The sequence below is a fragment of the Poecilia formosa genome, unplaced genomic scaffold (assembly GCF_000485575.1).
Source record: "Poecilia formosa unplaced genomic scaffold, Poecilia_formosa-5.1.2 Scaffold151, whole genome shotgun sequence".
Lineage (NCBI taxonomy): Eukaryota > Metazoa > Chordata > Actinopteri > Cyprinodontiformes > Poeciliidae > Poecilia > Poecilia formosa.
The window spans coordinates 1,426,770-1,444,735 of record NW_006800090.1 but is presented as its reverse complement, the minus strand read 5'-3'; the positions used below and the strand labels follow the sequence as shown (position 1 = coordinate 1,444,735).

Sequence of the window (17,966 nt, the reverse complement as noted above, 5' to 3'; positions counted from 1 at the left end):
TCAAACTCAATATTGTAGATGTCCTTGGATTTAAGGAAAGGGTATTGAGCTGTTGGGGTTGTTACTGGGTCCATGTTGTTCCTCACCTCGTTCTTCGTCGGGTCCTTGTCGTTGTCGGTCTTTGTAGCCTCGTAGAAGTCGTCACAGTAGAACTGGGAAGTCCTGTGACGGCTTGGCTCTTATTAGTTTGGACCGCCACCCTAGAACTGGAAAGTCCTGTGGTGGCATGGCTCTTATTTTGTCAGTCTTTGTTTAGTTGCTGCCGGTGCTGAGTTTTTGTTTCCACTCTGCCGTGTTGCATGTTTTGGACTGTTTAGAGCTATATTTGATTATTAAAGACGTCAACTTCACTACATCCTGGGTCCTGCGTTCGATCTCACCACCAACCAACACAATTCATGACACTTTTTTGCTTTCTGCTCATAAAGAGAAGGGAAGACGTGTAACATACGTAAAGAGAACATTAAAAAGCACCAACGTAGACTTTCCCATTTTCTTCTCTCTGACTGCAGACAATTAGAAGACGATCCCAGTTGACAACAAAAAATTATGAAATAATATAAACTCATCACACGCACCTGTAAATGGATGAGAGAGGTCTCTTGGAGAGAATCTTCGGTCTGTATGGTTTTGGTTCTCCCGCCATGTTGATATCTGGAAGTGAACACATGGTTAACGTTTATTAGAGTGCCACCCTATAATTCAGACAGTCATCAGCAGGGATGCCATGTCAGCTTTAGGTTTTTAATGATTAATCTTAATCTTAGTTCTTTTTTCAGCAAAACAGAACCACTGTATAATGCTACCACCATGCTTAACATGCTAATGCTGGTATTAGTCTTGAAAGCCTTACATTTACATTCTCTAATTCAAAGAATGTAAACCATTAAAAATACTCACAGCAACTTTTAGCTTTGATTAAATTCCAAAAATGTACATTTTGCTGTCAGAAATTCTTTTAGTCTGACCCTCTGAGGTTACGGTAATGTAAAGCTTGTTTAGTTTACGAGTTTATGACATAAATAAGTGTTGGTGGTTCTTCTTACACATCCTTTCCCATTTTGTTTCATTTGGGAGCTGTAATGCCGGTCAGATGTTTGAACCTTGGACATTTTTAGGTGATCTAATGTGATGATAATCTCAAATTCACATTTGAGATTATCAAATATGGACTAACATTATGTTTCTGCAAAGTCCCAACCTCGACTGAGCCTAAAAGTCTCTGTTTGCTTGTAATACCGTGTCTCAACATTAATTTTGAGCTTGTCCATGCAGGCAAAAGTAAAATAAAATAACTCAAAATTAAAATAATCATCTGTGGGAGAATAAAGTTTAAAGAAAAATAAATAAATAAATAAATAACAGGAAAAAAGACACCGGAAGACATGCAAGCAATTGATAATGCAAATCAGTAATCTTCAAACTCTGGGAATCTGGAGAAACCACTCAGGTAAAACAAGAAAATGTTTGGGATTCAAACAAAAACCCACAAAAACCTTCAGCTGACATACAGGACTATCTGGAAAAAAGCAGCGCGACTCTTTCAAGGAGACATTTGAAGATAAACGAGAGCAACACATGATCCAGACGAATGATATTACTAAGCTGGTGCTACAAAACATTCTGCTTCCAATATGCTGAGTGATAGTGACAAACCTAAAAGCCAGATTAGACCAAAACTGAACTTCCTTGGCATGACAGGTTGATTACTGATGTTTTGGGAATGTGGAGCTTAAAAAAACTAGTGTGGCAAAATGAATTCAGCACGTTGGAAAACTTGCATTCATCATCCTGAAAGCTGCGAATAAGACGTACTTGGACGCTTCAAAATGACAATTATTCCAAACACAACCCTGAGATGACCTCTTATTGGCTACAGCAGGAAGATGAGAAGCTTCTGGAGAGGTCATCTCAGACTTATGATGTGGCTGAGCCACTTTGGGGAGAATAAACTCAAGGACTTACAAGAACTGGGGGCTTTTTGCCAAGAATAATGGGCAGCTTTACTGTCTGAGAAGATTAAATTCCTCACATCGACATCCAGCTCTTGATGTTAAAAATCACAACAGTCGTTTGCTGAAAGAGCTGAAATAAATTATTGCAATCCTAAAATTGTCATGTCTGTGACGAATGTTGGGGAACCATTGATTGGAATTATACGTTACAATTACTGAAGACAAATGCATGAAAAATGCATGAACAGATTGTCGAGCACTTTTAAACCTGCATGACTTTGTGTAATGAAAATAAATTGCTTTTTATTTATTTTAGATTTTCCTGTAAGTGCTATAAATCTGACAGCCAGTGTTGAGCATATTATAGCAAAGAAATCGGAAATGAAATAATGAAATGGTAGCATAGAGAAATGTTTCTAGGCGAGTTGATATTTTAAACATATACAATTATTTAAAGTGTAACTAACCCCCGAATCAACTTTCTTTTGCACATAAACTGTTTGAATTTTGACATTTTTTTGTAAATTTGTTTAATTCTGCATTATTTTGCCTAAAACCATCTCAGCGCTGCCCTCCTGAGGACAAACGATGCCTAATCAGTTGATTCCTCCAAATGGTACAGATTTACTTCACCCCGCCCCAAGTTCAGGTATAAAAGCCAAACCACTCAGACTCACAGTTTTTTGATTAAAAAAAGTCTCTACAGATGTCTGGAAAGTATCAGTGCTTCTCTCATCCTGACCGCATCAGTTTGTGACCGCACAGTTTAAGTTATGCAAAAGGACAATGATTAAAGCACACCGGCTGGTCCACATCCAAATTGTTTGGCTTTATGCAGGCGTAGTCAAAGTCTGGATGTAAAAACTGATTGAAATGCTGTAGGCTGACCTTGAACATGTCATTAATGCTAAAAAAAAAAAAACTCCAAATATGGCTCAGCCAAAACAATTCAGCAAGGAAGAGTGAGCCAGACTGTGATGTAAAATACTGCAGCCGGATTTCTGAAATGCTTGACGACATCCTATTGTTGTCAAGAGTGAGACAACCAGGCATTAGGTTGCATTTCAAATTCCTTTAAAGTATAATTGAATATTTTCAGCAAGTACACTCTGTTTTATATTAAATTCAGGAAAGCTATTTTGAATTTATATAGTTTTAACTTGCTTGAATAACAACTCGAATCCTGAACATTTTCTGTTTACAGAGTTGTTAAAAAGATGTATTGTCACAACAGGAAAGAAGTCAAACTTAGAGATGACAGTGAATTTCATTAGTGGAAAGAACCAGATTATGCAAGACAGAAAGAAGGCTCAAAGTCAGTGTTAGAACAGAGCGGGGGGAAAAAACCAACAAAGAAATCTCCTTTAAGTGCATTAGTGAGATACTGTGGCTGATCTGTAGGCTGCTCACGGCTCCCATCATGACTGACATCCCCTCTCTACCTGCCAAGAACTGTGCTGCATTAAAGCCGGCGCGTATCATTGCATTCAGTCTGTCAAGCTTGCTGTCAGCGCCTCTGCTCAAAATCAGCTCAATGTTCCCTGAGTGCTGCTCAAGGACATACAAAAACACAAACAACCTTTTTAAAAAACTCACTGATGATAAAACATCTGCAGCTCCAGGGATCTGGCTGTAGAAACATGTCACAACAGGGTCTGAAGTTAAGTCAGTGTATCTGAAGGTGAAGCAAGTGCAAGAGATGATGATAAATCCTCAGCTGCAATGTTAACATTCTGAACTTATGAATTGGAAAGATTCTTAGATATGTTTCCATATTCCTCTGGTGTTTCTGTTCTTTCAGGCTCACATCAAAACAACGTCTAGATCTTTCCAAACACTTTCCGTAGACTCGCCACAGTGCATCCCTCCTCATCTGCTCTCTATCTTTAGATTGCCTTTATTTCCTCTTCCAATCCCTAATGGACTAATGGAGTGGGGACGTGTCGGCGGCTCCGAGGTGCTTGGGGACAGCTGTACCATTATCATTAGGACAGAGGACGACATGAGCAAGCTTCACATTGTTAGAGCGTCTTCTCCTCTAGTTCCCCACTAGGATTATCAAAGAGCGAGCGGAGCACTAAAAAGCACTCTAAAACGACCACCTCCGTCCCTCCACCCCCTGGCAGACACACACACACATAGAGCTTCTGATTAATTACAGTCATTATTCTAATCATATACAAAAGTGGCATGAATATGGGTGTGTGTGCTTGCAGACAGACTTGTTTGCCCGAGCATCCATAAAAGTTGAGACTGGATGAAGAGCACAAAGAGACTGTGTTGCTAAGCAATAGCCACTTAGGACTTGATGGATACTATAAACTATGAGCAGCATCACACTGAGGGGGGGATTAACAGGTTATTTATGATTGAACCATTATGAACTGGTTGGCTGCAACTGGAGCCAGCAGCTACCAACTCAAGGTGTGACAGTGATTGACTATTAAGGGGTTCTCTTGCTCAGGACAAATTGCTGGAAAAAACAGATTTAAGGAATAAACTTTTAGACTCTGATATCGGAAACACAAAACAGCAGAATGTTAATCCGTTTAAGATTTAAGAAATTATTCATTCAAACTGGAAAAGATTACGACACCCATTAAACACTGAGATCTTTCTTGTGAAATGTTCACATAACGAAGTCTACTCTTACTTTTTATGTATCTTGGAAAGACAAAGTATTAAGTATTAAATTGTACTTCATAAAAAATACCCACAGAGAACCCACACACACATGCTTTATCCAGAAAGACTAGGGTGGGATTTGAACCTGTGACCTTCCTGTTGCAAGGCAATAACACTAGCAGCTGTCCCACCATGCAGTCCATCTTATTCCAGTTAGCTGAAACAATTTGACTGGGGCACTTCAGCTAATCGCTAAAACAAAAATGTGCTAAAATCCTCAGTTTAATCTGTTAGGTGTTTAAAGAGTTTCTTGCTTTTCAGACATTTTAAGGTCATCAAACAATAACTCTGTTGAGGATAAAATATGATTAGGAAAATAAGGAAATCACAGAATATCTTGCACAAAGGTTTGTAAAGACTGTAACTCAGAGCACCTGCAACACATTAATTCTTCCAGATTGTAAGATCTGACCTACAGATTTTTAGTACATGTTTTTCATACCAAGGAACAGGAGAAGTTCAAAAATATTTACAAGACACACTGAGAGAGCTCGCTTCTCTACAGGCTGCTGTGAGAACTAAGCTCTTTAGCTCTTTATCTTTTGCAGCTGCAGACTGAGCTCAGACAGATGACCTACAGAGAGGCAAAGCAGAGAAAGCTTATTCCACACAGTGTCCATAGGCATGATAAAATATATTACACATATCATAAAGTTCAACAGTTATGAGACTTTAGCAAGATACAAAACATTCTGTTAAAACCTCAGTGAAATTAAGAGCTGGGCTTGATCCATTTCTGAGCTGTTTTTTTTATTCAGTCTTTGGTGAATTTGATGGTAATTCTTTTTTTTTTTGTGGTTGTTATGTTTTAGGGTTAAGTTCTGATCCATTTTTTTTAAATATGGTCTCTGATAATCCTAAAGCACATGTTAGGATGATCAGTCTCTTTCTTACTGCAGAGTCACATCCTGTCAGATCATAAAACAAGAAGGGATGTTGCCTATTCCACTGTGACATTTTAAGGTCTATTAAGATTTCTTTTAGTCTCCTGCTGTCCAGGTTAACCTGCTTGGAAAGCCAGACCAGAGTATGTTAGTAGATACTCTCAATATCCTCCACTTGTAGACTCTTAAATTATTTTGAAACATCTTCAAATCTTTTACCAGGCTTGACTGAGTTTGGTAAAAATCTGTTGATTTTACAAATTGAGGAGCAAACTAAACATCTCACATGTAGAAACCAAAGCTAAGCACCTGGTGTCATTTAGGAGAGTCTGCGAGGTTGAAGTGCCTGCCCTTCACAGACATGGAGGGCTGTATTCAGGTCTTAAATCTCCTTCCTTTGGGTCATGGTATTGTCAATCATTTTAATGAGACCAACTAGTTAATAATGAGTTTTCCTTTCACTCATGTGCTTTCTCGTTTATTCCTTATTATTTGATTCTTGAACACAAAACGACAGGATTTCCAATTGGGATGACAGAGTTTTTTACATCAGAGACAGAAGCTTAAAACCTTCATTACATTAATTTGTTGGTCGTTAGACTCTACTAAACCTTGTTTATAAAAACGAACATAAGGGGATCCCATTTTTTTCTACATGAAACTTTAAATGGAGAAGTAAAAGAACAGAAGGCTTGGATGAAAAACACAATGCACTTAATATTTAATTGAAGATGCTGTGTTCTCTTGTTGGTCTCGCTATAATGAGAGATTATGTCCAAATGGAAAGCTGCTAAAATAATAATAATAAAAAAAATTTAAAATCATCCTTCAGCTCTACAAAATGTCTTTGGCTATTGATTTGTAGTAATTATTCTTCCCTAAACGTACATTTGTTTTGTTTTTCGATCCAGGTTTTCTGAAAGTATAAAGCCTTTTACTATACTCTACATGCTGTGCAGGTAACGTTGACATTCTCTAACTCTACATTTCTACTAGCAGGGATAATTGGAGGTCACTTTTACTTATCTACCTCAGATTTTGTTTATCTTGGTTCTTTTTTCTGCTCATTTCTATTGACAATCATTTCAATTCTGACTATTTCCTTCATAAACTCTCAAATGTTTTTAAAAGAATAGCAAGAATTACTGACAAATAGAGCTGCAATAAGGTACTGGGTTCAAATCCTGGTCTACACGTCCACCCAGTCAAAAAACATAGACTGTAGTTTGTCCTGCGTGCGTGTGTGTATGTGTGTGTGTGCTTGCGTGTGTATGGTTGGATATAATCACCAGCCCTCCCTGGAATCAAGGACAAGTGGATATAAACAATGAAGGGGCCATTTAGCCTAACTCTGGCATTAACATGTTTTGCATCATTGTCAGTTATTTTTTTCTCTCCTTTCATAATTTCATGTACTGGTTTAAAAAAAAGTCCCATCTGGATTATCAATTTAGTTTCCTTTTCATTTTCTTCTCAAATAGTCTGTTTTTAAATGAGTCATGCTGTTTTTTATAGGACTAGCTCCAGGTTCATGAGACCCCAGTGTAACTTTATCCGCCTCCAACAGAAAAGATGAGTTTTTATGCGTCCGACCTGGATCCCTGAAGCAGACAGCCGTCTCCACCTCAGGGCCCCTGACTTACTTAAGACTCATTTATGTTAATGAAGCCGAGCCTGTGAGTACATTGCTCTGTTAGTGAGGGCGTGTTTGTCTGTTTCAACTCACCTCTGCGCGCCACAGAGTGGTGACTATTAGATGGACTGGGCAAACACAATCTCAATACCTCCGACTGGTATTTCAGATTGTTTTGAACCAAATATCCACAAAAGTGTCAGAGGTTCAACGGTGCACAAACTGTATGAAGACTGTTTAAAATGTTGTGACAGAATAACCATAAACTTTTATGTAACTTCTTAGGGTTTTATTTAAAAGACCAACACAAAGTAGCGCACGAATTTGGAAGATTGCCTTCAAATGCTTTCCAAATAAAAATCTGATATGTTTGCTGTGCATTTGTATTGATCCCCCGCTGAGGAAATATTTTTGTAGAACCACATTTTGTTTCAGCTAGACTGAATTTTTAAAATAATTCTTCTTCTTTCTTTTAAAATAGCTAAAGTCGGATTAAATGAAGACCATCCAAGAACTTCAATCTTCTAGATTTAGCTTCGAACTTTAATGGGTTAACATTCTAATAAATTAATCTGCTGCATGTTCACGGTACTGCTGGAAAGTGAAACCCCACCCTAATCTCATGACTTTTTCAAACTCTTAAGCTTGGCACACGGTGTGCAGTTTCAAAATGCACGCAGCATCAGAACGTGTTGCACTGATAGAGCTCAGCGTCATTAAATCTTAATGTTAACTCGCACCAAGTGATTCTGGTTACATGCCAGGCTGCTGGACTTATTGCTGCATCCCCACAGGATCCCAGTCCAACAATGAATAGACAGCGGGTTGCAGCAATTGATGAGCTTTTTATTGGAGTCAAACGCTGAAACAAGAGAGGAGGAGGACAGAAAGAGACAGCTGAGAAAACTCATGAATATGTAAAAAAAAAAGGAAGAATTAAACGTCACTCCCTGCAGCAGTCAGACTGCATGATATTGCCAAAAAATATCAGAGGCTGCTTCATGTGTATCGCAGGTCATCTTCAGAGGTGGGTGCAATGAGTTGAGGCAACTTGAGTAACTGTAAAAACTGCTGCACCAAATTTATTTTAACTTCTCATTTTTGGAATAAAGCTTCTCTTACTAATGACCACTGAGCTAAGCTCACAACCAGAGATAAACAATGTTGGCCAAGATGTGAACCTGGTTTGCACCAAACATGTCTTTCAGCAGTTTGGTGGACTGAAGAAACACATCCACACAGCATGATGCTGCCACCACCATGTTTCAGTGTAAAGATGGCGTGTTCACAATGGAGTGTTTCCATTTTTAGGTGGATGTGAATGTAAGTTTGCAGTTGTGCCACTCTTAGATGAAATTACGCACACGTGGATGGTTTTTGATAAGGTGACTTCTGGAAGTGGGTTGGCAGCACTGGATTTTATTTAAAGGTATAAGAGTGAAGTGGCATAAAGGCAAACGCATGCCACACTTTCCAGATTTTTATTTATAAAACAACTGGAAAACCGTGAATCATTTCGCTACATAGAAGAGTCTAATACATGAAATACTAATAACAAAACAGTAGATGTTTTTTTTTTTTTTTTTGCATGAACTTTATGTTTATTTATTGTTGCTGGTCTTATTCTTTTATGTATTTTGTTGCAGCACAACATAAATTTATCCTGTGGGAGAAATAAAAAAAACCTTGAAGGCACTGCAGCTGTTTCTGTTGAGACAAGCACGACTTCCAGAGAAGTTACTTTAACATCGGTCATTAGACTTTAGGCCTTCTGCTGCTATTTTGTGTCGTTCAGCCAAAGTGATGCAGCGGTGCGCTGTCTAAACGTTTAACACATAAGCGACCTTGAGTGTTGCGGTAAATGCTGTTTGGGAAATAAAACAGGGGGGGGCTGTTTTCCTTCCTCCTCTTATGGCTGAATAGAATTTTTGGCAGACAATGGATCACACCTCGCACAGAGGAAGCTCCATCGCCTCGATGACACGCATCCTGAGAGCAGGTGAGCTGTGTTTGATTAAGAGATCATCCGGGGTACCCGCATGAATGCAAATGTGCACCTGAGAGACGCCCGGCATGACACCGCTCCACAGATTCCATCTACAGCCTGTAAATCCGACAGCTGGGACTTGCACTAATCTCCCATCACGGTTCAAGGGCAGAGGTCTCTTTTATTGCACCTGTGAGTGTCGGCTCGCTCTGGGCTCGGAGACCGACGGCTCCGACCGAGGAGAAGCCGCAGTGAGTGGGAGTGGGCTGCAGTTTTAGGTGTAATTTTATGTGTATTCAAGCTTGGGGACTTGCATATTTACTGTAGCTGTCAAAGCAAATCAGGATGAAATCAGATTGACATGTACATGTTACAATTAAACCATGAGTCAGGCGCACTTTCTCACATAAACAACATTTACATATTCAATATATCAATTTGTCTAAGCTTGTAAGGTTCTTGAGTGAACTAAAAGATATTTTAAAACAAAATTAGCATTTTTCTTTAAACTAAAACTAGGATAAATACCCCAGGCAAACCAATTTGCCGCTCTGCAGCCCATTTGAGGTAGAATTTACCGACCTAAAATCTAAATGCAGAGCCGAGCTCGGAGAGTTTTTTTTTTTTTTTTTTTAAAGCAAGTAGGGCTGTGTTTCTGCTCACTCATCAGTCAGGCACAGGATGTATCCTTGGACATGCTATACAGCACACTTCCATATAAATACTGCAGTTACTTTCCCTTACCTTGGCTGCATCATATTTTATTACAGCTGAATCCTTAAGCAGTCAGTTATTTTTGTTTGCTTGTTTTTTAATGGCACAGATCAGCAGTTCTTTCCAAAACCATAAATTAATTGAGATTTAAGCTTGAAAGGTTTCAGTTTCTGGAAAAAAAAAAAAAAACTCAATCTGATTAGTTTGTTTCAATGCATCAAAGGATGAAGCGTCCTAAGCAGGACCAGAAACTGCTTTTTGTTCATTTCCAAATGGTTTTTCGACGTCAGAACAGTCGAGACTCTCATTTTCCCTCTATATGCTTCAAAAAGAAAAAAGAACTAAATCCATACAAATTACTTTGTTAGTTTAGTTACTGTATCTCTTACTATAAAATAAAATATTTAAAAAATGTTCTATCATCTTTGCAACCAGCATTACGCTCATTTATGAGACTGAGCTATTTTTTTTTATTTTTTTTTTAACCATTTTTGTTCAACGGTGACCTTCCTTTATGCCTTTTTTGAGTTTTTCTGAGGTAATTTTGATGTATGGAAAGTTGAAGTTTCAACACACCAAAGAAAACTCAACACTCTGCACTGGTGGAGTCTGATGACAGCACTCAAACCTTACTGATTGACTGGAATCGACTTGTTGTTTTCGGCTTTCAGTCGTTTCAGATGGATGTTCTTTAAAAAAAAAAAAAAAAAAAACAGACTTGCAGAACAAATACATCCATGCTACCTTACAACACATGAGTATTTTTGATTTTTTTTTATTAACCCATAATAAACATATTGTCATAACCTGAAGATTCAAATGATTTAAACTTTCATCTTTCCTACAGCTGCTAAGGGATTTCCATCTCTTTTCCATTTTGGCATCGTTTTATTATGATGCAAGAACTTGGCTTTAATGTGCAATGCTGTGAAACACACGGGGCCTGGTCCGGTACTTCCACCTGTCCACAGGCTCATTAATCTCTGCAAGCAGCTGGAAAACAAACTGCTAGCTGCTTGAAACCACTTGTACATCTGCTCCAAAAAGTCAGCTGTCTCCCTCGTGAGGTGACCGTAGAAACATGGATCTTTAAAAAATATCTTTGGAGTGCAACATCATCCATATCATGTTCCATAATCCTGTGTTCCTGCACATGTTTTATTCCAAACTTCACAGACTCAAATTTACAGAGTTCTCAGTCCTCATTATCCATGAATTATGAATTTGTAGAAGATATTTCTGCAGTGACCAGGCTTTAAATACAGAACCTCTACAAACCAGAGATAGACAGAAAGAAGAACATGGAAGGAAGGATCCTATTTGACCTAAATATACCGAAAAGTCATTGTTTTACAGATTGCTTAGAAATTATGTGAATTATTAACATTCACTTCAATGACAATACTTCTTAGTTAAGAGAAGTCTTGTTCAACATTTGGATCTCAAACCCATCAGAGCTGAAGTTTCCAAATAACATATGCAGCTCCATGGACAAAAGTCCCTTCAGCAGTCAATATTCAATTTGATAAGTAGCGTGAGCCTTGCTCACAAAACGTCAGTAAAGTCAAATATTTTGTTTCTAGAGGACTAATTAAGCAGTTTGAGGAAATTCAAAGTATTTTTTAAACAACAGAGTCCCTAGTCGTGCATATCACCACTTTAGGCAAGTTACTGAAAAAGAATGACAAACTTTACTGAAGATCAAAAAAGCCTTTTTGGATTGCTGGATCTTGTTTGTATACAGAGACGTTTAGTTACTGAAAAACAAAACAGAGAAGTTCAAGGATGCTGAAATCTGGTGAGGCTTGTTTTGATTAAAGTTAGATGTTTCTTAGCATTATAGTTTTCAATTGCACTGACTATAAGCCCAGGGTTTTTTTGTTATTAGTTCTGTTATGTAAATGTCAACCAATATTTTAAGGAACATTTTTGTGCTGCAAATAAAAAAATGAAAAAATCTTTGATGGCTAATAACTAACCTGTGAGAACAACAGCAGCTTTGGTGACAGCTTTAATGTCATTAGATTCTCCCTGCACTTGCCAAACTCATAAGATCTTTCTTTAAAATAAACAAGATAGTTTTATGAAGATGTAAATCTGCTGTTACTTTCAACAGGCTTCATGATCATGCAGGATTGTGATCAGCTCATAGGAACTGTAGATAGACAAGCTTACTGCCTTCTGAAAAACACCATTTTGTTTTTCAAAGCAACCTAAAAAAAGCAGTGCATTTAATCTGGACTTTACAAACTAAAAAAATGTAGTGCATATCTTTTAGAAGAAAATTGAGATATTGTTTTCATTTTTCACAAATAAAAAATTCAAAGATGCATTTTGTTCAGTTCACTTTACTCTGATACCTCTAAATAAAACCAATCTTTACTAAACATAGTCCACCTGTATTTTATTGAACTTACATTCTGCAAAGGCTTCATAACAAAACAAACAGTCTGGCGTAGCTAACACTTTGAACTCCCAACAGTGAAACATGGTGTGGCTGCATCATGCTGTGGGAATGCTTTTTTTTTTTCAACAGGAACAAGGAAACACAGAAACTTTACTGAGTTTGAGATTCACCTTCCAGCGGGACAACAATCCTAAACATACAGCCAGAGCTGCAGAGGAACGGCTTAGATCAAAGTCTCCTTTTGTGGCAGAAGAAGCCAATCCACGAAAATCCAATGGAAAACATGCTGTGAAACTTTAAATTGTTGTTGGCAGACTCTCCATCTCATCTAAGTAAGTTTGAGCTTTGACAAAGAAAACGATTTCAGTCTGTATATGTGCACAGCTGGTAGAAATGTAACTTGGATGCCAGTTCCTTGAGATGCTTATTTGCAAAACATATTAAAATGTATACATTTTCGACACTTCACAATTACTGTATCCTTTGAGTTGGTCTATCAAATAAAATACATCACATAATTTTGCCTGGCACTGCACTGTTGAGCTGAGAGTCTTCAATCTGCAATAAATAACCGAAGTGTGATTAAAATCTGAAACAAACAAGGAGCCTTCTCCTGTAGCAATTACAACAGAGCATTCTGCATTGTAATTATAGTACATCCACCTATATCTATTTTATCAATACGTGATTACTGTGTACAAAATGTATGCACAGTGCATGTAAAAATACAGCACCCTGTCCCTGCTTATATTAGGCCAGAGGCCAGGTACACCCTGAATAGCCTGAGGGTTGAATGCAGGGCACATGAGGTTCATTAATACCATGCATTATTCATTTAATCACAGCTATATTACCCATGCAAAAAGTGTCTGTCAGCACTGGCACGCACAGGAGCACACACACCTGGAGCTGTCATGTGCATCCAACCCTCTGAACAACTCCCCTTTCCTGAAAGGGTGACAACCTGAATGCTCATTTCACTCACAGAACAAGCAGATTAAAGCTGCAGTCAGCAAACACGCTACAGTACGGGCAGCAGTCTCATTGACTATCAACACAACATCGTGATCACAGGAAAGGAAAGCATGTGGGTTTTCTCTGTTGGATGAAGCGCTGCTAGTGTTGATGCAAGATTTGCATGGTTGCTTGTTCTTCTTGTCACAAAAAATAAAGAGCTCCTGAATAACTGAAAACAAACAAACAAAAAATGTTTTGGCACGTTAAAATAACACTATTAGACTTAAAGGCAGAGCTCAGGCTCTTCAATCCGGAGATTATTATCAGAATTAGAAGAAAATCCAACATAAACAAACGTAAAACGTGGTTAATTAACTTTTAATCTATTTTCTAAAACTTAAGAATTGAACCAGAAAACAAAAATGTACCAAGATAAACTTGAGCGACCTTAAATTCGCTAATTAAAAACAACAACAACAACTCACATCTCTGGTTGCGACGCCTGCCTTTGTACATGGTCATGTCGATGCGAATAAAACCCCGACGCTTCTGCGCTGCAGCCGAGCCGCTTTCTCTGTCTGCGGACTGTCTGCTGGCGGCGGAACACCAGAACCTCCAGACCCCCAGCAGAGCCGCTGCGGACCGAACCATCTGCCCGCCTGCTCCGGGGGGCGGGGAGAGCCGGGGAGGCGGAGCGCTCAGTACAGCAGCCCAAAGTTAAACTAAAACCGCCTTTTACTCTTCCTGGTTGACTGAAGAACCGAATAAAATGTGTGTTTTTTTTATTGTTCTGATAGTTGTACAGGGGCTTTGTGAAGACTGTGAAACATTGTAGATTTAAGAAAGAAAGAAAGAAAGAAAGAAAGAAAGAAAGAAAGAAAGAAAGAAAGAAAGAAAGAAAGAAAGAAATAATTTTTTTGTATTTCAAATAAAAATTATAGTTAGTTAGTTAGTTAGTTAGTTAGTTAGTTAGTTAGTTAGTTAGTTAGTTAGTTAGTTAGTTAGTAGACATAATAAAGATAATCTCAGATCAGATTTCCAACAGGGTGACCAACCTCAACTTCAAAATCCAACATGGCTGCTATACTGCAGTCATAAAATGTATCTTTCACATATATAGACACTTGTTAAATCCCTATTTTTGAACTTTTTCTTTCTTTGTAGTTCAAATGCATAGACATGAATTTAAAACACTTTTAGATTTCATTAGCTCTAAGAGTAAAATCATCATAACTAACAGAAACGAGGTTTTGAAAACATCAGTTTGTGTATAATTCATCTATACAATGTGATGGAGTTACTGAAATTAATGAGCCTTTACATATTAGTGTAATTTATTGAATGTGCACATCTAGCTGCCTAATTAAAAGAGCTGTGGCTGGTTCCTCTTCAGCTGAGTTTCACCAGTAGCGGTCATCTTTCAGACAGTCTTTCAAGCAATGCCTTCTGAAGCCAAGATAAGCTTTTTTCTCCTGGTTTCAGAAAAGAAGAAAGCTTTCCTTATCAGATCAAACTCTTCTCTCTGTAACCCACATGTGTCAAACTCAAGGCCCGCGGGCTACATCCGACCCAACAGAAGTCTTTATGTGGCCCTCAAGACTTTAGAAATATAACCTTCAAGCTAACAGTTGTGTGTTTAAATATTATTTTGTCAGTCAAACAGCCAAAGTCCATTGGTGTGAAAAGATTTTTAACGTTATTTTATCTCCAGAATGCAGAGACAGGTATTTGTTCATATTTTAACAGTATTGGCAGTTTTATCAGTACATTCTGATTCGAACATCAAGCTCTGCTTACATTTCCCCCTCCAATACTCCACACAAGCCTCTTCCTGTCAGCCACTGGTTTTCTTCAACACCCGCCAACAACACACGGACCGGGAACATTCCCAGAATCTCTAACACTCTGCCAGAGAGTCACCAGTTTAACTGTAAAAGTAAAACCTGTAACCTTTCATCGCACCAAAAAAGTACTAACACTTTGGAATCCACAGGAATTTGCTTGAGAGACTCTCTCTATATACTTTGTCACCTTATGATGACTTAGAAAGTGTTCCTGAGAAGAACGATATCTGGGTTTCCCTCGTCAATCTGTTGTGACTCAATCTTGGATAACAGGACGTCAATAATGTATGAGTGAGTGAATGGATGAATAATTAAGGTGGTAGGATTCTCCAGCTAAAGGCTGACTAAACATAGCAAATCTACTAGAAACCATGAAACTATCCAGCAGATTTAACATATTTATGCAGAATTTTGTCTTCAAAGATCAACACTCAGAGAAAAATATTTAAACACTGAACGTGTCAACCTTAAATTAATTTCAACCAGACGTGGAGTTAAAGTGTATTACATGCATTCTGGAATGAATATTTTTATTTATTCAGACACATAAAATACTGATATTTTCTTTGCAGTTAGTGCTTTTTAAAAAGCCGTTTTCGCTCTGCCTTTATGCACAGATCGCTTCATTATTTCAGGAGCAATGTAATTCTTTATGAAGGATGAAATGTTTTGCTCTCTGCAGCACTTCATCAGAGTGATGGCTTGATGATAGAAAGCAACAAACACACGCACAGAAAAGGAATAAATGAATACATAAAGGGTAGAGATCTCTTCTGCAGTAAACATGCGTTTGTTTCTCTTGTTGGCATTTAAAAACAATTAAATGAAAGGAAATAAAGGTGGGGGGAAAAACACATTACAGGAAAAGTGAAGGAGAAGCATATAGAGCTTTTTATGCATTTGATTGAATGCGGACTTGTTACACTTCAAATGCAACCCATAAAATCACGAGCTTTGTACAAAGATGAGCTATTCAGTATTCAAGGTTCAACTGAGAAAATCCTTTTATTCATGACCTTTAAGCTTCCAGCAATATTCTCAAATCATCAGGCAGTTCATCTCTCTATAGCCACAGTCCTTCTATGAGCAATTTTTTTAAAAGATGATTGGCTTTGGACTGAAGAGACACATTAACAAAGAGGCAAAGTCATTCCAGCTGCTGTGGTGTTTGGACTCGGTGAAAGACAGAGTCTTCTAATTGTGACATCTAATTACAGTGACATGGAGGTTACAGTTACTCTGTTTCTATCTGATGTTTTCAAAAGTCCACCGGCATATTTTTCCTTCCAAACACAAAAGAAGAGAAGCTGAAAGAAAATGAAAGCTGAATATGACAAACACATGGCGTCAAGGCTGGCCTCTTGGATCAAATGCAAATGTCATCAACAGCGAAGGTTCTTTCACACACGCAGAAATTAAATGAGAAATCTGCAACTCTTCCTCATATTTAGTGAGGGTTTTATTTTAAAATCATGTATTTGAAAGCTTGTCTGTTATTATGCATTATTTAAAGCTCTTTGGGAAGAAGTGAGGTCACTTCTCATGCAATGATCCTTGAATTTTAAAAGTTGATTGGGTTCGAAAGGTCCGGTCACACTGGCGTGCTTATAGCTCCCTCTAGTGTTCATACACGCAGCAAGCAAAAAGATCCACCAATAAAAATCTTATTTTTACCATAAGATTTGTGAAAATGCACAAAGCAGGAAAAGTAAAATAAATCGGGGTTCAGTTGTTTTGTTTTGCTTTGGAAATTTAATAAAAACAAGACTCTGTTAAATTTGTTTTCTGGTTTTGATTCCAAACAGGTTACACCACTACACATGAATAAAATCGAATGAAAAGTATTTTCCGATTTAAAAAAAAGAAAAAAAGTCACCGTAATGAATAAAAAACATATGAACATATTTTTACTTTAAATAGCTAAAATCTTCTTCAGCTTTAAAAAAAAACTTTTCTTAACTGCATTTGTTATGCTATTTTATCAACCAAACTTTACAAAAACATATTCAAAGTATTTATTTAACTCTTAATGAATTGCATTGAGTTCACAAATAAATTGTGTTTTTTTTATTGCATCTCTGGAATCAAGATACCCCAAAAAGACTGAAAAATACAGACAATGAAAAGGAAATTTTTAGAATAAATTATAAAACAAATTATTGAAAAAAGAATTTCAAAAGTAAATGAAAGAATAAAATATATAGTAATATGTTTTTTCTAATTTAGCATAAACCAAGTGAAACTCAGAAGTGTATGCATTCTTCTTGTTATGCCATGTTTTCATGATGTAAAAAATTAAATAATGATGAATCCTTTCTTAACTTTCTACACCTTTGATTTAGGTTAAACTGGTTGCATTACACTTAATATTTTGTTTTATTTACACTTTGATCCAGTGTTACCCTCTTGGATTTACATGTACCATAGATAATGAAGAATCTGATTTAAACGGTTTTAAGTATTATCTGTTTCAACTTTAAGCCCTTTACTTTTCTGTCAGAAAGCTGAAGATGAAAAGACAATTCTTTTTTCAAGAGCACTATGAATCAAAATCAACAAAAGCATGACTTCATGTGAGAAAAATGTAAGTTTTGGAAGAACAAGTCAAGAACTGGGATGCTGATAAGACTGCAGCATTGAATGCTGATAATGAACCAAAGTGTGCTTTAATACTGTATTACTTTCTGTGACGACGTATTTACTGGGGTTATTAGGCCTTCTTAATGTAATCAATTTTTTAAAATGTATTTCTTTTTGGGTGGATTGTGCATGATAAATGTTAAATTATATACAGAAAAACACTGATGTTATTTATCATGCTCTTATTTTATCGTATTAAAAACTTGGCATTTTTACACTATATTCCAGGATGATTTTAAACTTAGCTTTCTTTTTATATA

General features: G+C 37.3%; 1 protein-coding gene across 5 annotated transcripts in view; it reads right to left on the bottom strand.

Annotated features, from left to right (window-relative positions):
* Positions 1–17,966, bottom strand: part of LOC103146091 (RNA-binding Raly-like protein) — a 66,026-nt gene that overhangs the window by 9,761 nt on the left and 38,299 nt on the right. For 4 of the 5 annotated variants that reach the window (XM_007563834.2, XM_007563833.2, XM_007563831.2 and 1 more), the window contains exon 3: positions 579–654. In XM_007563834.2, coding sequence (XP_007563896.1) covers positions 579–654 — 76 coding nt within the window. Of the gene's footprint in view, positions 1–578; positions 655–13,707; positions 13,889–17,966 lie in introns of those variants that run through there. The other variant, XM_007563835.2, reaches the window with a different exon arrangement.